Raw genomic sequence first — 22069 nt, forward strand, 5'->3', positions numbered from 1 at the left:
AAGCTGTTGATCGCTGTCGATCATCCGTCGCATTTGTTCGTGCGTGCGCCTTGGAAGAAATTATCCGAACAATGTCTGACCGGTGCTAAGCAAAGGTCGAGCAAATATTTCAGAACCTTTATTCGCCAGCTTCCTTCTTCTGCGAACGTGCATCCGGAACACGGGCTGATTTTCGTAGCCAGCCAGAACAGCGGTACCATGGGTTTGCCGCGGTAGAAGTGGTAATTTGTAACTTCCCAAGTTCGATAATTAGTACCCTTGAATCCTGGAGTTGTTCCGCGGCTAAGCTAAATCAGTCGCCGCATGTGTGCAATTAGTCCCGAGCGCAGTCTGTAGCTGTCAAACTCCGGCAGGAACCGAGCAATGTATGTACCGAGCGAGTTCATACGCACATCGAGTGTGTACCGTGTGCGCATTCCGTCGCTTCAGCTGTCGATCTCGACGGCGACGCTGGCGTTCCCTGCGACCACTCTTTAAGACAACTATTAAGAGCGATCAAACAAAAACTTCAACCACCAAACAGATGTTCGACAACGCTTTCCTCCTTGGCCGCCGTGGTCCGTCCACCCGCCCGATACAGCTAATCAGTGAAGAAAAACATGCTTTTCCGCTAAATCTGCTCACTGCGCAATGTTCTGTCCAGCTCAACGCACCGATGCTTCCGATGTCGGTTCGGTTGTGCGGTGCAACTCTTCTTCCCCACTCACGAGATGTCTGTCTGTATTCTCACCTGCCCTTGATCTCGATTACACATTTGCTCGCGATCGCTAGGCAAGCCAAGTGGTTTAAAGAATCTTCGTGCAATCATGTACACCACCTCACCTCACCGATCTCTTACTCTTTCTCACTCGGCATTTTTTTACCTCCGCATTCTAGGATGATCTATTTTTAATGAACTAATGCACTCTTGCAGAGTTTATCGTCTGAGACATTTGCAGAGCTGCCATTCTATTGGCCCGCCCGGGTCAGTGTTTATTTTCTTCATTTGGCTACTTCTTCATCCTCGGCGTCTGTGCTGCAGTTGACGTGAAGCGCAAAATGTTTATGCAATCATTACGACTCCGCCTGCGATGAGCATCAACAACGGTTTCTTTATTTTCATAGACTAGTGTTACACTGCAATGTGTAGCGTTTGTATGCCAGCTTCTTCCTCTACAAACGCATTGAGTATGAAAAAAGAAACCCCTCCTGTTGCCAGTACTTCATGCAAGCCGCCTACCGAAGTGGCGATCTCGAAAAGATCAATGATCTATTTCTTCGATTGCTCCACAATCCGGGCGGTCGGTTGCACCTCAGCTCGGATCGAATGGCGATAAGCAGGAATGCGTTTTGCACGTATCGAGCACAGCACTCATTAGGCGGAGAATATTGCTCGGAAACTAGAAACCATTCTCGGAAAATCACAACTGATGGTCCAAAGCTTCACGGGTTTGATGATTTATGACTTTCACTGGCGAAAAAGATCCTCAGCTTCACTTTAGTGCAACATGTGTGAGCTCTTCACAGCTGGTGCGAACCAGAGTGACCGTGGTTAAGCGTCAGAGTAATTACCGACACCGTGTAGGGTACCGATTTCTAACGAGCTCTAAGTTCTTTATGTTCACTTATCACTGCAGAATGGCTCCATCGTTAATTGGGATTCTTAACGACGTCTGTTCTGTACTATTTATCATGAAAGTGTTCTGACTTATTAGCAGATGACCGTTGGTATGATGGATAGCAGAGGGACTCTATCTACGACCCAGGAGCTCTGTTTATTATTTGTATTGATCAGTCGAGCGCACCTCCACTAACACGTTCTGATGTGAGCATACCGATAGCAAGGTTGATGGGTTGTCTTTTTGGTTCTACCCTTCCAAGAATCTTCTTTCAAGGATCGGTTCATCTGAACAGAAGACACTTGTGGATCGCCCCAACCGTAGGCAACATTCTTTCGCTTCATTCCAAGGCACCATATGGATCTCTAGCAATGTTTGCTAGCCCCACGAAATTACGCAATCGAGAGAAATTTCACAACGTTGGAAAAGGTTCTTTCTCATCGTCTCTCTCTCTCTCTCGGTCTCTATCTTCTGCTTCAACTCCTCTATCCCACGGACAACCGCGTATGGTGCCGGAGGTTGAAAACATTATCGGTCTATGGTAGCTACCTCCTGGTACCAATCGATTCGAACGGTTTCCGTTCGAAAACGTCAAGGTTTGGATACATAATTCTTCCATATTGGGCACTGTGCTTGCGGACCACATATGGAGAATGGCAGCATTCGACCGCCGGCACTCTGCTAAGAGCGGCGGCCCGAGATGCTAGCCGCAGCATGAAACAGAAACGTTCAACATCGGCCTAGTGCACGGTAGTAGTAAAAAGGAATGGAAATGACTATCATGTGTCGGGGAAACAGGGTGAGCAGAAAAAAGGAGGCCGTCAAGATATTGAGGTAAAACCGTGGTTGAACAACAGCGAAGAAACTTCGTTATTCAACACACTTCTTGGGTTGTCCGATTTCCACCTCCCCAGGCTTGCTGCACCATAATTGTATGGGTGAACTATGGCTATGATCGCGCACCGGCCGAAAAGCGTATGACGCCAGCACAACCACACCGGTTCAATACCGTCGTGCAATCGCAAGGTGAGCGCTGCTCGTTAGAGCCGAGATTGTCAAAATATCAGCCACGACCGTTGACGCAGGGTGTAGCTGGACAGAGGAAAACAGGCGATCCGAAACACTATCACACAATTGGTAAGAAGAGATCGAAATCAGGCGCGCAATTCGATCATAATCTGCCGTTCAATCAGGCGTTCAGGCGACGACCTCAATAGAGGCAGCTGATTCACTGTAAGGGACTGGCATCACAGCTCTCTCACTCTTGCCAGTGAGTTCGATTCCGCGCGAGTTTGTGATCGATCACGAACCTTTATGTGCGATGGTGTCGATCATCGTTTTAATTGAATTCATTGTGAGCGATCATCTTGCGTGATCTTGCTCATTTCATCGCATCTGTTGAGTCAAGTGCTATCTCTTTCGCAACGCCATTCCGATCTCCCATGCTTTCCTCCACAATGGTTGGCTTGGGTTCTTTCTACCGCTTCTCCTCCATTCTCGATTGGATAGTTATCGCGCATGAACTTCTCACTTTCTGATCGATGAAATAGGGGTGAATGGCTCCTGATGAATGTACCGTCATCCCGCGCACTCGGACCGCGCACGGTTCCGACTCTTCATTCCCATGTGTACCACACTGTCTTACCACCCAGTTTGCAGTTGGCAGAATCTACCGAACCAGGATTTGTTTAACCCGATGTTACTACAACTGGTCTTACCTGTGAAGAGGCCAAAGAGGGAGAGAGAGAGAGATAAAAAAAGAATTAGACAAGAGGGTAAGTAAAGAAAATCAATGTTATCAAATACTGGTGCCTTGTAACAGGGCGACAGATGACGGCATCACAATGGCTCGAAAAGGCGCGATTTAACCTCGTTCGTCTGTTATGAATTACTCAAACCTCGTCAACCTTTGTGTGGCGTAGGTGTAGTCGCTTGGGCTCGGGCGCAACCAGGGTGACAGTTACGGCCAGAGCAACCCTTCCCGTCGGTGGTGCCCGGGGACATATAATCGAAAAATAAAGAAATCACGCCTTTCCAAAACGAACCGTTCGAGACATCTAGGGAAACTTGCTTTGCACGTCGGCGGAGCAAGTCTCGCTCATAACATTCGTTCCAATCGACCTTCCTTTCCACCGCTCCACCGTTCTGTGGGCCGCTTGTAACACGTACAGCGCTAGTCTAATTTGGTCGGTATGAACCAGCGCCGTAACGGACCCGGACGCGCACAGATGGTGGAATCCAGTTTCCCACTAGGTGCGCTAGGTGTGGGTTCGTTACCAACTTCGATCGCTCGTGCAAAAGCGAGGCGTTACTCTCATTTACATATAATAATCTGCACAGACGTGGAGGGATCCAGCAGCTTTCACGAACGGATTCAATCAAGCAGCCAACAAACGGTTAGATTTGTAACGAATTTTTGCATTTACCTACATCACTTTCTTTCTTGCAGTGAATCGAGAAGATCCTATTATCAAATTGCATAGAAGGAAGTTTGAGCGTAAAAGTGATTGATTGATACATAAAATGGACCTAAAACTATAGGAACATCAGGTCATTTGTAACAGGTTCGTCGCTTAAGTCTTTTCGTTCAGATGTCGCAGTGGAGGGAGCATCCCCACTAAAACGAAAGCAAAGGTTTTTTTTAATTGCTCCTATTTTTAATAATTCGTAACGCTGTTGATTAGCGGTCCGCACAAACACGCTACAGGAACGGCCGCAACCAACAGCAGCTCGTCTTACTAAATCGACGACATGATTTAAGAAACATAAAGCGTCCAAATCATTCACTGTTATAGTCATTAGGAAATGGCACAATGATCCATTGTATGCTGTACAAGTTTCCCAGAGGGAATCGCCAAACGATCTTCTTCAAAACAGCATGACCTCGCTGTTGATCGTTCGTCACGTCATTTGGGAAGCCGTCTGAGCCGGGCACGGCCAGCGATGGAGCAGAATGTGAGAGAATCGCCGTGGTGCTCCAAAGTTTTAAGATAAATACCATCAGCCTTATCTAATTAATTTCGAACCATCTCCACAGCAGGAATGTTCGGCTAGCTGCCACTTCTTTTGCAGAACAGTGACAGGAAAAATTTAGACAAAAACTTCAAACACATACACACACAATCAACCACAGGCTCAGTGTCTATTAAAAATAGATCCACTGGACAGGGCAGGGCATCTATCTAGAAGCATATAAACAAGAGTTAGGCAACTATTTAAATCGTTACGAGCTAGGTTTATGAGCACCCGGGTCGACAGGAGTCCAGCATTTTCTTACCCTCCTTTCAACGGAAAGCTTCTAGCGCAGCATTTCATGCACGCGCGCTCCATGGGGTGATGCTATAAAATTTTAATTTTACGACTCAACTCCTTGCTGAGAGTAAGCCATTCTACCGCAGCCGTTCGAGCTGGTGCAGTATTGAGAACGTATTTTTTTAAGGGAAAAAGATGATGTTTTTGTTCCTACCTAGCTACGGGATAGTTTGTTATAAATAGTAATGTTGCTCATGTTTGGAACACCGTTCTGCCCAAGATTAATTTATATTAATGTTCTTCCTAAAACCAGTAGGGATAATCGAAGCTCGGAGAATTGGCTTCCACTGGGCTCGACTCCTCGTTGTGTGATAATTGGAATGCCCTTTTTCTAATCAACGTATTGATGTTTCCAATCCAATCGATTTTGCTTCAGCGCGAGTGTGCTACCGAACCCTTCACAAAAGGGCACAAAGGTCATGAATGGCGAACGCGGCACCACCGTCTATCCCCGACTCGTATCGGAAGAACGGTAAAATCTGTCCGCTATTATGTTGGCTTTGCCCGTACGAACGAAGGGGCCCTTCCCGGCCGATGCTTGACCGACCGGCGCGGTAGACGATCGATGCTCACGAAGTGTTGCTGTTCACTTGACTGAGCCCGCACGGCAGACGGGCCGGAGAATGAGCCAGAGAAAAACAACATTTTGATCATGTACTTAGGCTTTTCTAAAAATGTTCCGCACACGGCACACAGCGCTGTGCGATCAATCCCATCATCCCATGCCTACGAAAACAAAACAAAAAAAAACACACGGTGGAATGCAACGAGGAGCCCGAAGGGATCGAAAGCCTCACGATGAAGCTCTAAGCCACCACAACAAAAAACTAAAAACTTGTTCTTTAGCTCCAAACGAGCTCAAGTATCTTTGCACGACTATTAACATAACTGTTTCTAAGCAGTCTCAGGCCAAACTGTTGGCTAAGTACGGATGGTTACAAAAAACAAATGGTAGGAACAGCTACAGCCTTCACCACCGCCGAGTCGCAGTACGGGCGAAGAAAAGCTCGTAATGCGTCCTAATCTGTTCGAGACCTTGCCGGGAAGCTGCGGTAATCGAACACATTAAATTCCCTGTACTATTCAAACCGTTGCACGCGTACGGAGAAATTGAGAGAAAAAAGTGGTTCGTGTGTAACTATATCATTGTTGAGGAAAGGCGAAAGAATTAAAATAAAATACAAAAAAAAACAAGCTGCTCAACTTCAATGGACAGCTTCCAGTAGTCATCCGACAACCCACAGCATTAGTTTTGCGCTCGGCTTGCCGACGGTTCCACAAAACGCACCACCGGCTTTACGTTGGTCGATTTGCTAGCTGCAACACGCATGAAGCCAGCATAACACCAATCGATCGTACGGCGAACTTCGTGAAACCTGAGCCACCGGCATGTAAAACAGTCCGCCAAGCAAGCCTCTAGCACTAGACTTGTTCAGTACTTAATTGCTCGTGAAAATGTTATCACGTGAATATCCGCCGTGCCCTTTTTGCCAATCGCCTCTCGCTAACCGGTTGCTTTGCAAAGACACGCACACATGCGAGAAGTGCACGTGTTGGTCTGTTGTGCAAGTGCACCCATTCAACTAATGCCTGCACCGATCGATGGCCACTGATCGTCTGTCGATAGTACTGGACGATATTAAGTAGGCCTTGTATGCAAGGTTTCTATAGTCATATTTAAACAACTTATGCTTCTTGTATTTTTCGAAGCTTTGTTAAATAATCAGAATAGTAAAATAAAACATATTGCATCTTACAACGAAGGCTTGCGTACGACAAATATTTTTCAGTTGAATAACTTTTTCTATCGATCGACACATGTTGCCTATCGAGTGCGTATAACGTCACCTTACAGAACACACAATTTCACATGCAAATGCGATCGTCTTAAATTAATCGCATAATGTGTGCAATGAAGCCACCCATTGAAAACCCCCCAACACACACTCACACACACCCAGTCTTACAACTAGATGAGGCAGAACGTACCCTTAGCGCCGATGGAAGTGATTTATGTTACCTTATCATGTCCGCCAGGCTTCGTCACGCACCTTATGTATGGCGTGCTGCGCCCGTTCGCCTGTTGTGACAAACTAAAACAAACACCGGCAAAGCAATTCTGCATGCCTGGTTTCGACACGCTACCAAGACCACCATCACGGGACGCCAAATCTGGACGATATCGACGCAACGCAGACTCGTTTATAATAGTTGGCGTTGATTATGTCTTACAAATAACTGTTAATACAAGCCACCCTATCGCCTAAAAGTGCACGCCAAGTGCAAGGAAACCAGCTCCATGATGGCATTGCTTGGTGGAACAGAGTCGAGCAGAGGCTGTTGGCATTTCCTGGCTGCCCTGCATTGCCCTGGGTGCCACGGGCCGGGGATACCGTTAGATGCGTTTAAGTCATCCAATCACCTAGCCTGTCATCCCAGGTCCGCTGGCAAAGGAAGCTGCTATCCACATCCACCACGCGTTATCTACCATCTTGTGTGTCTAGTGGCGCTGCGCACACATGCATGCACGCACCGGCGATAAACCTGTTGCATAATGAATTTAATTGATTGGAAGCGGTGCGTACCCTGGGTCGATTAAGTTTGCTCGAAAAGGGAGACGATTATAGGCTTCGGTACAACGCTGGTGTGTGTGTATGTGTGTGGGTTAGTGTACAATTTTAAGTAAGTAAGAGTAACTATCGTAGTGAACGCGAACGGACTGTGTGAGTGTGTTGAAGTGGGTCGTGACCTTTTTTCCTCTAGTGCCAGACACACATTTGATCGGCCCGGATTAAGTGTGATGCTGTTGTTGCTCTTTTTCCACTTTTTTGCTGCTACGAATAGCAACGGGAAATGTATGGGGTAAGCGCCATTTTACTTTACACCGTATTGGCAACCGGTGTGCGGTGAGAGATAGCGAACTTGGACGACTTGGGAAGTATGGGAAACACGGGACTTCTGGGTATCAAGTGAGGCGTGTTTTTACTTTGCCGATGGGTAAACAATAAACCATCCAGACCTTTTTGATGTGGTCGGTGCCGGCGTAGCTTGAGCGCTGCTGTGTGAGCCTACATTCATATGGAGAAGAACAAAAAACCCGTTGGAGTGCCTGGAGTGACTGGAGAGTCATGTAATGAGGTACGACTTCATTTTCGCAGCATCAATCTCAGCCTGTGAGATTCACGTTCCAGCCTGTGCTTTTTTCTCCAAAAGTGATTCCCTGCTGTGGTGTTCTAGGCACACATGATCAATAACCTCACCGTTGAATGTAGACACTTTTGTGCATAATCTAACACTCGCACTACATAACAGCCGTTTAAAGACTCTCCATCAACGGTCATCAACAGGCTGTCAAATAGGGGTAAAAGCACGTTCCAGTATTAAGCACTCGTTCTATCGTTCTGTAGCGTTACTTAAGTTGTCGAAACAATCATCCAACGACTTTGACAGCAGGATCTGGGAACTTGCAAGGGCAGTTGTCTTGCAACACAACAGAGCCTAGGAAAGCACGCATTCCTATATAAGATAGCTGAGAGCTGGAATGGGGTTGAACTGGTGAGCATAAACAATCGAGCGATCCGCTTCGTAATGGCACTTCCAAAAACGAGAGCATCAATCAATACCCAATGGCTGTTGGCGTCCCGTTTTCTAATTCTGACATACTCTCGAAATCCCCGGGCCCAACGAACGTATAGGACAAGCCACGGAAATTCGTGTCCGGTTGCATGCGTACAGAAGCTACCAGCTCTGACAACCAATTAGCCAGCTGAGCTGATGATGGTTATGGACGCTCCAGAACGAGTGGACCGCTCGTATACAATCGTAATGAAGCCCTATCTCGGGATGTTTTATCCACCAAGTGTCTGTATGTGTAACAGGCTGTGGACGAGAGCGGATCGTCAAGTGCGTGATCGGAGTGGTCGTAGCACCAACGTCGTTTGGGTTCGAGATCGAGGTGGTTCGAGTGCGTTGCCGCTGAAGCGCCTGCAGTCGACAGCGATGACGATGATGACGGCTATAATGGACATAACGATCACACCGAGCACCAACATCTTCGCTACTAGCATAGGCTGCAACCGAGCTGCGGTCTAGTGTGTAACGTCCCTGAAGAAAAGGGGGATAATGGGAAGCAAAGCAGCATAAGAGGAACCCACGATCAGAACGTTCTGAATGATTCCTTCCTCTGCTGGACGGCTCTTCCTTACAAACTGTGACGGACATTCGGGTGTGCGGTTGCGCGGGTGTACACACGTGGATGGGACGACCGTGAGCGATAGTTATAATTTCATCGTGACCCTAATGGGAGGAAGATTACGCGTCTGTCAACTAGCGCGGTCAGCATAAGCGGGGGGGTGAGTCAATAATGGACATCGGGACGTCTTATAGTTCTCTTTACTGTCAACCAATCAGTAAAACAATTCGTAATTACTCCGATTGCGGGCTTGATTTATACGGTCGACCATGGAACCGATTTTAGACTCGTCTTTTTGATTCACTCGAAGAAGTCCGAAAAGCAGCCCCACGGTGACAGTGCAAACTGGCAAAACTACTTGCCGGCAAATGTACTTGTCATCGTAGTCAAACGGAAAACGACTCAGTCAATTGGTGGTATGTCCGCTTGAAGACAGTTGCGAAAAGTCTCGCTGTGGCATTCGCTCATTAGTGAAACCTAATGCCACCGTTCTGACAGGGTAGCTTTTTAATAATGTTGTTGACGATTGTCGTCTCCGGCAATTCTATTGTTGTGGCTGCTAATCGAAGCGCAGCATCATCTGTGCAGCCTCATCAAACTCTTTTGCTTTTTATATGAGATTTTGGTTTTCGTATCTAGGCCTACCTGAACCCACATCCACTCACACGCACACATCGATCGAAGGCAATTAATTGGAAAAGCGAGGAAATCACAATCCATCATCTAGAGAACGGCGTAACACTTACACCCGATGAGCATCGGTTCGCCGTTGCTTTCCGTGCGTGGTCTTTCCTTTGCTGCGGTTGCGTTTCGGTTGCTGTGTGAGCTGAATTTTTCCAAATGGGTTAGATAAGCCCACCGACCGGTGTCCCGCCATCGACTAACTGACGCCGTGCATTCCTGGTTAGGACTCGTTCATACGATCATCGATCATGGCGATTAACGATCGTTAGCGGGCGTTTAGGTGGCGTCATTAGTAACAGCAGCAGAAGGATTGTGTTCTGTTCTAGCAATCAATGCGATTCGTTTCTTGTAATGGATCGGCCAGTGACGTTGATCGAGAAGTTGGCCGACAGCCGCAAAGCGGGACGAAACAGGCCGGACTCCAACAATGTTATCAAATGACAATTTCATTAAAGACGTCCATCAATCGAACGACCTTCAGCTGTGCTTGAGCGCTGTTTGGTTGAGCAGAGTGGGTTGTGTATGCAGCTTGTCATGCATGTCGAGCAGAAATGTTCAACATTCATCGCTTGGTGATACTGGTAAACAACGATAAAAGGGAAAAAGAAAACTCTTTCGTCACACGCACCCGGTCTTCGCCCTCCAACCAAACGGCGTTGAACAATGTTGGACCACATCAACAAAAGGAGGCAAGAAAACCAAAAGTTAATTAGAGGAAGACGAAATGAAGGGAGAAAACCCTTGCACTCCACAAATGTTCGCGTCCAATTCTGGACGCTCCCAAGAAATCCAATTTTGTGGCGAGCAGTTGAAAAATGGAAGCGAAATCCATCGGTACGGCCCGCAGCTTGGTGCCGCGGGGTGAAGATTCACTGTTCGTTATGCCCCGGCATTCAGCGATCTTGTACGGTTGTGTGTACTAGGCATGTAATTAACCAAACGTACCAAACGCTCGGTTCTACGCGCCGTAAAAGGAAGAGAGCTAAGAAAGCACCCCAAAAAGCACATTCCCATTCTGCGTTTGGATTTAAAGCCGCTTGGTTGTGTTCGGTGAGATGGTGGAATTTTAAAACGCATCAAACGCGTGTGGCTTTGCGCTGGTGCACTGGTCGTTGACTTACTTTCTGCGTCATGGACATTCGCGTCGGATTTGGATCTGGATACTCGGTCGGTCCGCCCATTTGCATAGTACATTGCGCGAGCTGTATCGTTGCCCGTGTCCTATTTCTTTCAGGGACGGCTAGATTCATCCGAAAGAAGCGTATGCAATCAATCACACGATGAGTTTCATCGGATCAAAATGAAAAAAATCGTACTGTGCGGTTGGGAGATCGACACATGTGGCATTACTTTGTCAGGTACGAGGTAGTTTCATCATACACATTCAATCTAGGAAGAGGGAGCTTAAAACATGCACCGACATCAAATGTGCCACTCCTGCCAGTTGCGAAGATTGAACCATAATTCATCGATATTCTAAGTAAAATAAATGGCAACCTGCTTCTGGCTGGCTTTTGCGGCTCATGCGATCCTATCGGCATGAATCTTACGTACGATCTTTGCAATATTCGTACCGTGGTGGTGGTGGTAGCACGGCCACGCTGCTCAACTTATCGGTTCTCGCCGTCATAATCCAAAGTGGTATAGAACACACACCCAGTGGAACAGGATCGGCTTCTTCGGAGCGTGCGTGTGCACACTGTGGTAAAGTGCAAATGAACACCCATTTACCGACAAATGTGCAGCGATTATGAGTTATAAGCCGTGGATTCGCGCCATTTACATCGCAACCGTGCGGGTACCGCACCGTTTTACATCTGCACGTACCGAGGTGTTGCGTATGTGTGTGTGTGTTTGTGCCGTGGGGAGCAGGCGCCTTGCGGTTGCCATTTGACGGATCGGTAAATAATAGCTCGAAAGCAAAATTGATGCTTCGTGGTCGGCCGCGTCGTTGGATGTACGTACACAGGTCCGCTTCCACGTCGACGGTGTGCTTGCTGAATCTACTGTTTGCCACTCGCACATTTGCCTATGTCACAGGGGTTTAAGTAAAATGGTGTAAAGTGCATCTTCGAGGCGCCTGCCGACAAACGCTGCGCTCACAGTCTAGCCACCGCACAGCCTCCTGGAACGGCATGTCCCGTATCCGGCAAGTATCACTTATTCATTGCCGCGTGTTTTTGTGCTGCCGTGGACATGCGCTCCAAGAACGATTCACATTCAATTGAAGCTTAACCACGGGATTTTGTTTTTTTGTTACTTAGTAGCAGGAATTGCCTTCAAATGTCTCATCGTTAATCATGGCCGCTACCTGACCTGAGGAGGGAGATAATTGCTATCATATAAAATAGATCATTCTGGGGTGGTTTAAGATACCGACGGAGAGGTGAATTAGCAGCCTGAAGCTCGGTTTGCTTTGCTTGTCGATAACTTTTGGCATTTAAGCCTAAGCATACAAACACGCGCATTACTCGCAAGCGTATTATTCATCCAAGGATATACGACAAAATAATAAATCCTACAGCTCACGGACGTGGTCAATCCCTTTCTGACAACAGCGCCTTACGCGAGGTACTTTCAAAATCGAAAAGCAGACAAATACGCCGCCTGTAACCTGCTAGTGAAGGGGACGGTTTAGTTGCCTTGAATAAAATCGACCGAATTCGACCGAACCAAACGATCGCCGGCGTACCGCATCGGAAAACGGTGCGACACCTTGAAGATCGATTGCACCGTATCAGCAGCACGGGGAACACTTTTACTCTCGGCTATCGGCTCTGCAGCTAATCAAACACTCGCCGACATCTAAAACAAACGCTAAACCGCAAACGCATCAAGCTGATGCACAACTGACATTGGCAGGCGCGTTGCATCCACAAACCAAACTGTTGCGAAATCGAGGGAAAGAAAGAGCGCACGCGAGAGAGAGAGAGAGAGAGAGACGGAGAGACACAGAGAGAACGATCTCTATAAGCTGTGGTATATTTGCACTCAAAACTCCACTACCACTACCATGGCAGATCAGCATCAGAGGCGCGATCGACAAACTGCATGGGGATGACCTCATTCCGCGTAATAAACATATTGTATTCGTTTGCCGCAGCACGCACGCATGCATCTCCGGTGGTCGGTTGTTTGTTTGACCGGGTTGCGTAAAACCGTGCCGAGCAGAGAGGCTTCTAACCATCATGCGGTGGTAATGAAAATCTAAGTCAATGCTAATGTAAACCCAACCAACACCCACCACCGAAACAGGTAGACGTGGCACGAAAGCTGCTTCTACCCACTGCATATTCAAATTCACTCCAAAACCATTCATACCAACCCGCATGCCACACATCCTTCACACATTCTTACGGTACGGTTCGCAGATGGGAAAAATCATGAATTTCTGCTGCTTTCTTTGTGCCCCGTTCAATGTGCTTAGGGGGTAAAGGATTTGACCTCTGGTAGTGATGAAACAAGTTTACGGGCAGGATACACCGGTTGGTTGCTTGATGTGTGTATGTGTGGTTGTTTGTGATCCCGGCGTATGAGATATCATGGCCAAGGCGCCGGAGAATGTTTTTTTTCCACCCCGAAGGCATCAAAAGTTGTATTGAATTGACGATAATGACGATGCCCCTTCGGATCGATCGGTCGATCGATTGGATCGAGTCGATTATCGGTTGAGAACATGCAACCCGTAGGGTCGACAGCCATAGAGGTGTGCTGTGGGGGGGTAGGGGGTGGGGGTAACTGCAATCAGAACCATTTACATACGCCCAGAGGGGGGCTCACCGTTCACCCTTTAAAAGGCGAAAACGGGCAAACCCGTACCCGCGGTGACTAGTCAGAATCTGCATCTTTAAATCGGCAATAAATTAGTCTAGGCTCGGTGATTATCACTCTAGCGTGCAGGTCTTGTTGTAGTTCTTCTCCTTTTTTGCGTTGTGAGGTAGAAAAAAAAACACAGTACACCAACGCTCAGTGAAGAGGTCGTATCGAATGCAACCGCTAAACCACACATGCGTGGTGGTGGTTGCCTTCGCTGGCGTACTGTGAAAACCGCCCAGACCCCGGCGTGTGTGTGGTCATGGAGACCTGTTATCATTCCGTCAGCCCTGCAGCGAATGTTTCTATTTTCTCGTGCGCTCCTACAAACTCCTGCTGTTTTTCGGTTTCCCCGATAGGCCCAGAACAGAACAGAACTGCCGCACAAAAAAAAATACAAACCCGCATCGGCATGCAGTATGATTTTACGGATGGATGAAAACTGGAGGTTCGTCACCTAGGCGGCATTCAAATCTGATGACATCTTTTGTGTCGTCCGGGGTGCTAACCGCCGTAATGAAGAAGCCCCGCTACTCAGGATGTCAACCGGTTTTCGGAATGATTCTGTTGAACCCGCTCCGCAGCCGCTCGCGACATGCCGCCATTCTTCCTCGATCGATCGCTAAACGATCGCTAAACAGCCACGTCGATCGGACGGTGATGTCACTGTGGTGTGTATGATAATCTGGTTTCTGCTCACGTTAGCTTCATGTTGTTCTTTCTTCTGTTTCGCGACCGCGTTCTTCCGTGCTTTCCAATCAGTCCTGCTGCCGGGTCAGCGGCCCGTGCGAGCTCGGGCGTAATTTTACCACAGCAAGAAACAATTAGCGTTGGAGCTTCCGCAGGAAGCACTGCATCACACCCGTCAATGGTGGTGAAGGCCGCACGGGACACGTATGACAATCTTAAGACCTCCTACCACCTACACGACACACACACGTACATACACCCGCGCAATTCATAGACCTACGCATTTTTTGTTTGGAGTGCTTTTCGATGTCGGTAGCCACGTCATAAGCCTTCTTTTCGAAGCTCCGGTTCGGTTTCCGACAAACAACTGTACCCAGGCGCAATCCAAGGCCGTTCGGTGTACCGTGCGCGATCGATCGACTTTTCGCAGCCCGTACGATCGCGACACACGTAGCGCACCTTTTGCAAAACCACCGCTTAACCTGTTACGCCTACTTCAATGACATTTAAAGCAAACCAGCTGCCGTAAGCCGTGTGCGACATTTTGGCTAAATCCGTTTCAGTAGATTTTTTGTTGTGGTTGGTTTTCTTCTTTCTTTACTTCTGCTACGCTCCGGTTGGCTGACTTTCGAAGGTTTCGTGAAGCGCCGTTCTGCTTGTTTTGTTTTCGTGTATGCAGTTTAAACATATTGTTTCCTTTTTGTTCAATAGTTGTGGCTAGTGTGAGAAGTTGTTTGCGTTGGAGCGGTTTGTTTTTTTCTTTGGGGACGAATCTAGATTGCAGTCGAATGTTTGCAATCCAACCGTTTTCAAGCACGTCCGTGGGTTGTCCAGCGCACGGAAACCCACAGCACTCCGTGCCAGATGAAACTTCTCAAAAAGGAGACCTGTTCCACAAATTTTGCTTTTGACATTTCCAGCTGCGCCGTGTTGGTTTGCGCGTTGTTTTCGAAGCTTGGCTCCGTTGGTCCTCGGCCAAATTCGCAACCGGTTTTGGGTCGCGCTTAAATTTTGGAAACAGGAAAAGGCATCGTTGGAGAGGGAAATGCGCCACGTTCGAGAGATGGTTTTGGTGGTTAAAAAAAAATCAATTATGGCCTTGGATGTTTGAGGCTCCAGCCGATGAAAGTTACGGTGCAGCGCAACCTTTAAATCATTTTCAGCCCAGATTGTTTCGTTCTCAGCTCGTTCCTGCTGGGTTTTCCGAAATATGCCTTTTGAATTATTATGTTACATGCTATGTTGCTTATTAGCTACGGCGTCAATGATTTATTCGCTTCATCGCTTGGGGATTTGTCCGAAAAGTCCTGAATAACATCAGAAAATTTGACCACTAACAATCCAACACACGCGTGGAATGTTAATGACCGACCATTTTCTGCATCCTATCTAGTAGGGCAAACAATTAATAGAAAAAGAAGACAAAAAGCACTACCCGATAATTGTAGATAATTGACGCTACCAAGCGAGTGCGCGACTCACCTGGCCCGCGTCATTACTGCAGCGCTGCACGACAAAACTTCTGCAGCTAGAGCTCTCTGGGCTGCTGCTGGGCTGCCTATTCTGGTGCAAAACACGGTTGAAATTCAACACCGACCACCAAGTGCACCGTCAGGTCGTTGGCAGGAGTTGAAACGTTGATAGTTTAATTAGCGAATAACGAATTAGCCAAACGTGGCAGCAGCACACAGTAGGAAGTTGCTTTGCGTTTTTTTTTTCTTCTGTTCTTTGTGCAGGATCTACCTTTCCAAAAGCTTCCGACGTGCACTTAAGAACTAATTGCGATACGATTACACTTAACCCAGCAGCGCTCGGTTCTTCCGAGCTGCAAGGGATGAAAACAGAGAAACCGCACCAACCCATCGCTCGATTGTGAGGTGATAATTTGTATCAAAGAATGTCGTGTCAGTTTATGCGAACCGGAGGGCTTTGTCTCCTAAAGGCAAAAGCCATTAAATCGAGCCAGTGCGAGCGAACTTGCCTCTACGGAGATTGATATCTTTATTTTGCATCTCTCGAGGAGCGACTCGACGACGCTTGTCATAATTGTTACAGATATTGACAACACATCATCGGGGTGTACGGCAAGCGACACGGAGGTATTAAAAATGTACTTTCATGAATGTTGAGACAACAGGTCTCCACTCACTGCAGAAGCAACCCCATTCGTGACGGGACGCGAAAGGTTTAGTTGTGCCGGAAAAGGAACCGAGAAAGATGTACATAACACCCTTATAATTGCCGATGTACTGTTGGTGGCCTTTTTGCTCGGATTCTCTATCTATCTGACCCTGGGGGCCAGACACATACTACAATGTTTCCAATTTGCTAGAACCTTATGCACCGCGCACCAACGCAAACGGACGGAAGGAATTGCACCCAATGTCTGCAGCACGTTCCATGATGCTGGCAAAAATTGCTCAGCCATTCTGTTTTCTACGCCCTCTGTCCGGGCCGCAGCCAGTATCGGTGGTTGGCTGCGGAAACGGGTGGCACAGTCCACGCAGAGAACATGCAGAGACAACAACCGGGACTGCCCCATTTAACACCGATATGTCCCGCCTGGAAAGGTGATGCTCTCGGATCTCGTCTCAGCCGAAGGTGCTGCACGGTGGAATGCGCAAAATGGCACGGATCAGACACAACCGGTCACGTCAGTACATCACTGATAGCTGTCCATCTGTCCATTCGTCAGCCGTCTATAGTCACCGTTCGTTCGCAAGCGAGCCTCATGGTTGCTACCGATGTGTATTGACAACTGACGTTCACTACATTTGCCGCCACCACATTTACCACCGACACTGGCAACGCAAAAAGGGCGTCAGTCTGCGAAACCTTTTCGTGAAAGGATATTTTTATACCCCTACTACTGCTGCTGCTCACGAAATTGACACTCAGAGGGCGCGAGAATCAGTAGATGTCGATCACGATGCGCTTGGAACGGTCGCTCGAATCGAAATCAAGCATAAGATCAAATTAAGATAGTGAGCGTTACTCTATCGATGTTGTCTTGCTTTTCATGTGTGAGTCTGTGCGTCAACTTGCAAGTGTTCAATATTGCTCATTGGATGGCACTTTGCAGGAGAAGCCACCACTGGTGGTCACTTTGTTGCTGCCTGGTGCCGCACGTAAGAAACCATCACTGCACATCTGAGCGTAAAACCCACTCGGATGTAACGGAGAAAGTATACAAGCCGCTGTAAGTCCTCCCGCTTCGCAGATTGTTCGTGGTCTAGTGTGATGAGTGAGAGTTGGAATTTATATTTTCGTGATCGTCATTTTTTTTTTCTCTTCCTCTCGCACCTGGTACTGCTGTTACTGCTTTGGTTTGTTTTTTCGTGAAACGGCCAACATTCAACGTCGACGTCTATGTAGGTTAGCGTTTGAACGTAATTTTCGGAATTACACGCCACTACGGACGATGAGGCGGATGGTTTCTTATGCTTTCTAATGCTGAATATTAATGCACTACCAATGGTCTGCTGCTCTGTTTGGAGGCTTTGGCACACTGAACGAGTGAAACAATCGCAAAGAAATGCAGCACAGCCTTTTCGTGAGTGAATGAAATCTGTAGCAGAAGGCAGAAAATTGGACAAGAAGCTTTGGAGTGTAGTGATGCGCAAATTTTGCATTGCCAGTCGCAAAAATCTGTTGTTCATAAAAAAAACTCAAGTTGAGTTCCCACGACAATCTGATATAGCAGCGAAAAACAGATGTTATTACCATCAAAATTATTTATGGTTCCTTAAAACCAAAAACACTTTTTCGCATAATCAGTTGTTTAAATGGAAGAAAATAAAAAAGCACCAACACATTTGCTCCGAAATTCTAGCCTAGATTATATAATATATATTTTTAAGTTCAACCGATTAAATGACCATTCTATTTTTCAAACTTCAGCTGCGCCCATCTGTAGCACAACTGTTATAAATTTGTTATTCCACCACTGTACACCGAACCAATCACTGGCACCATTTGGCAATACACTTCATCTTCCATATTTCGAACGTGTTGCGTCGGCTGCCATTTTAAAACCACCGCCACGCGAAGATGCCTGATGATGAGCCGACCCACCGATTGAGCCACCAGTTTTTGAAGTTTTGTGCTCTGCTTTTCGCCGTTTCGATTCGATTGTTCGTCGGACGGATTTTCTTCCCCGTGCGCAGCTTGCGATTACTTACCATTTTTCACCATGGCTGCTCGTTGCCATCAACGAAGGCAACCGGGAAGGGAACGGAAAGATTCGTTTGATTCGTTGCTCCCCCCTGGTCACGAAACGATTTATCGCGGTTGCTTAGTCAACGGCGATATTGTATCCACAAATCGGCACACTATCCGCAAAATCGGGCTCGGTTCGAACCTTGCTTGCTCGGCAGCGATCGGCAGTTCCAACTTTCCAAAGGCCGCACCGAAGAGCTCGCGAGCAAACGCTGAACAATCTGCTTGCCTGTTGGCTTTGTAGCTTCACACACTGAGGGCACCACTTTGACACTCGAGCACCTTACTTGTCGCACTTGCTGTTTTGAGCGCGTATCGTGTAACCACTTTTCACGAACTCGGAAGAAAATCGTTTCCTTTCGTTCGTACGAATATGCAATACACTGTTTGAAAGATTATTCGAAACTTCGCACAAAAGCCACCACCACTGCTGGGGCTTGAAAATCACTTGCACGAGCGCACTTTCAGCACGATTCCGTTGGGGCCCAACCTTCCGTACACAGCTTGACCGTAGCGCTACTATTCAGCATCAAATCTCGCGCACACCTTTGCACTTTGTGTAGTTTGCTTTCGGCCTTATGTTGCTCCCCGTATTCCACGCCACACACTCAACGGAGCTTTCAACACTAGCCAACTTGGTGTGCTTGCTCTTCCCAAGACTCTGCTGTTTTTTGCCTTTTTTCCTTGCTTTCCTGAACGGCCGCTCCACTACAAACTAGAGGGAAAACACTTCCAGTTCACTCCAAGTCTCAGGCAAGACTGATCCCGACCATTTCTCGTGCTCCACGACTTCGTTAGCGGCTGCGAAAGCTGCCGTGCTCGAACGAGAGAGGCAGCAGCCCAAAGAGGCGATCGACGATCTTAATGTGGGAGTTTGTTTCTTGAACGACGGTTTAGCGGGAGAGTGCCCGATCGTTTGCGTTAGTTGCGTGTGCTTAAAGTCGTCCGAGCCAAAGAGCGAACGAGAAAATGGTGAGCAAAAGGTAGGCCCCGATCGTCGGGTTTCGATCGATCGAGGAGAATCCGGTTACCTACGCCGCCTACCGTTTGACCGTGAATATGTGTGGCCGCCGAGTCACTCACGCTCTTGGTCGGGGCGATATTCACGCAAAATTTTCCCGCCCTGTGCATGCGGAGAGTATGCGAGAGATTTGAACGAACACCTCTGGCCAACGGTTGCCGGACTCGCGATCGTTCCTATTCCAAGTGGGAGTTGTGAACGGCTTACCAGCGCCACGGTTGTGGGTCGATCTTAAGGTCAATCATCTTTCGTTTGCTACTTTTTTTGTGAATGCCGCTTCCAGCTGGAGGATGTGCGTGATTTCATCCGTTGTGAAATTGGTGTTGCAAAGTCAAATTGCACTTTTTCTCTCGTTATTCGAGATTAAACGATTGTATTAACGAAATAAAATTCTTACGAATTTCCAAAACGAAAACTGCTTCAACAATTGATCAACAATGCCTACCAAGTTTTGCTAGTCAAACTATTCAACAATGTCCCCTAAGTATTACTTCAAAAGAGAGATTTGAATAACAGGGTTTTCGTTTAAAATGATTAAAATCTGCTCCATTTCTGTGCAACCTATGACATCATGCTACGCGATTCAATGCAGGACGGTTTTTCCCTCGAGTTGTGAATTTCACTAGCTCCGACTCTCTCAGCCAACGCAAACCAGCAAAGTGTTCATTTCTGTTCCCCAGAGAGTGAGTTACGGGCCAGAGGTGTTCATGCCTTTTTTTCTCACTTTTGCCGGCGTTCAACGTTTTCGACTGTTCGCTGGTTGGAACTGCATTGCAAACTATCGGAAACCCGCATGCTCCGTTCCGGCGAATGACGCGTCAAAGGAAAGACATCAACGCCGCATAACGCGACGAACGCATAACATGCACCGCACGATACACCGGAAAGGGTCAATTGCATTATTTGTCAGCAGTACAAGCCGACAGGCGTTAGGGCTCTTGGGATTGACCGGAAAAGAATTGGGATTTAACGCCCCTTTTCTTGAGGCACCACTTCATCTGCCAAAAGGGTGTGAAGCCGATCCTGCTCGTCTACCTGCCAGCCTGGTGCGAAGGTAAAAGGGACCACAAAAGTCGAGTCTTTCGTACGCACAGGTCTCGATCGAACGTGCAATCGATGCGATCATATCTTCGTCAGGCTTGAAGGTACCGAAACGAAACACACTCACACACAAAAAGCAGACATCTTTCGGCGCAATGTTTGTTTGTTGGCAAACATCGGCCCACAGTTCGAAGGCCAAAACTTCAACACAATCCACAATTTCCGACCGAGCGCTTTTGGAACGATTGTCGGTTTCGGTGGTCTGATAATGGCTTTTCAAAGCTTCATCATGCTCGTCTCCTTTCTTTGCCCAACCAGCGTTCCAAACTTCTTGGCATCATCTTTAACATTTTGATGAACGTCGGGGTCCGGGGTGATTTTGCTCGAGGCTTTTCTTCGAATACTCAAATCTAAGGTTCATAAATACTCACACACGTACACACACACACCGATATGCGTGTGCACCATCCTTGACATTGGTAAGGTGCATGGTGCATAAAGCCGACGACGAACGATACGCGGCAAAGTTGGAGGAAGTCTGAACGAAGACGACCAGCAGGAAATGGACGATTCAAAGGCACAGAATAAACCCGGCTTTGTCCTGCGTTGTGGGGCTGTTTTGTGTTGCAACACAAACATTTGAGCGTGTTTCGTGACTTCCTCCTCCTGGGGCTACATTGTGTATGCGAATGCAATCAGCGAACAATTCAATGTCTGGGTTGGTTGCGATAGCGATCGAACACTTTTGCTTTTTTGCACCTTTCTTTCGTGTTCTTTCTTTGCGATTCCGTATTCTTATCATCGCGCCCAGGAGCGCATCGTCCCTGAGGGTGCATCGAGCGTTTGTTCATTCTTTTTCCCGCCCTGCGCAGCGTCAGTTTTGTTTTGTTTTAATTTCCCTGCTTATCTTTGCTGCTACATTCCACCGGTCTTGTGCATCATTATTATGATCGCTATTATGTTGTTGAGCTAAAGGGATTTTAGCAATCAGCAGTGTCTTGATACTGGACGCCGACCTGATACGCTGCAAACGGCAAGCAAACGTGCAGAAACTGCTGCAAGCGAGTGCAGCAAACGACAGAGCGGCAAGTAACGTATTGCACTTGTGCACCCGGTCCGTGTTAAAGGGCCGGTAATTCAATTGTATCTGTCGATTGCAGACCATAAATCATTTACGAACGGAATTGATTAGTCCCAGTATGACATGGATATTTTTATTATAGGCACTACTGAACTTATGTTGTTTGTGAGGTTGCCGTGTCATTTTATGAACATTATTTTACTTTTACACGGTGTGCAATATGCTATCGTTGTCAGATATATTTATCCGTGTGTAAATGTTTATGACCAAAATACTCACAGTACGAAGCATGCGTTATTGCCTCATCTTCATGCTTGACCTTAAAGATGCTGCCGGTCCTTCACCTACCTAAAAGCTCGTCGTGAGTTATTGATCAAGTCGTAATACTGCTCTTTGAGCTTTGGTGTATTCTTTTTTAC

The 22069-nt window shown here is 47.4% G+C and overlaps 1 protein-coding gene across 23 annotated transcripts in view; it reads right to left on the reverse strand.

Moving 5' to 3' along the window:
* Positions 1-19417, reverse strand: part of LOC118508926 — a 139557-nt gene extending 120140 nt beyond the window's left edge. For 8 of the 23 annotated variants that reach the window (XM_036048816.1, XM_036048818.1, XM_036048815.1 and 5 more), the window contains exon 1: positions 18471-19404. In XM_036048816.1, the coding sequence (XP_035904709.1) occupies positions 18471-18473 (3 nt within the window). In that variant the 5' untranslated portion in view covers positions 18474-19404. Of the gene's footprint in view, positions 1-18470 lie in introns of all 23 variants that reach the window. The other 15 variants (XM_036048809.1, XM_036048813.1, XM_036048823.1 and 12 more) reach the window with 8 other exon arrangements.
* Between the last annotated feature and the right edge of the window lie 2652 nt (positions 19418-22069).

Source organism: Anopheles stephensi, chromosome 3, assembly GCF_013141755.1.
Source record: "Anopheles stephensi strain Indian chromosome 3, UCI_ANSTEP_V1.0, whole genome shotgun sequence".
Taxonomy (NCBI): Eukaryota; Metazoa; Arthropoda; class Insecta; order Diptera; family Culicidae; genus Anopheles; species Anopheles stephensi.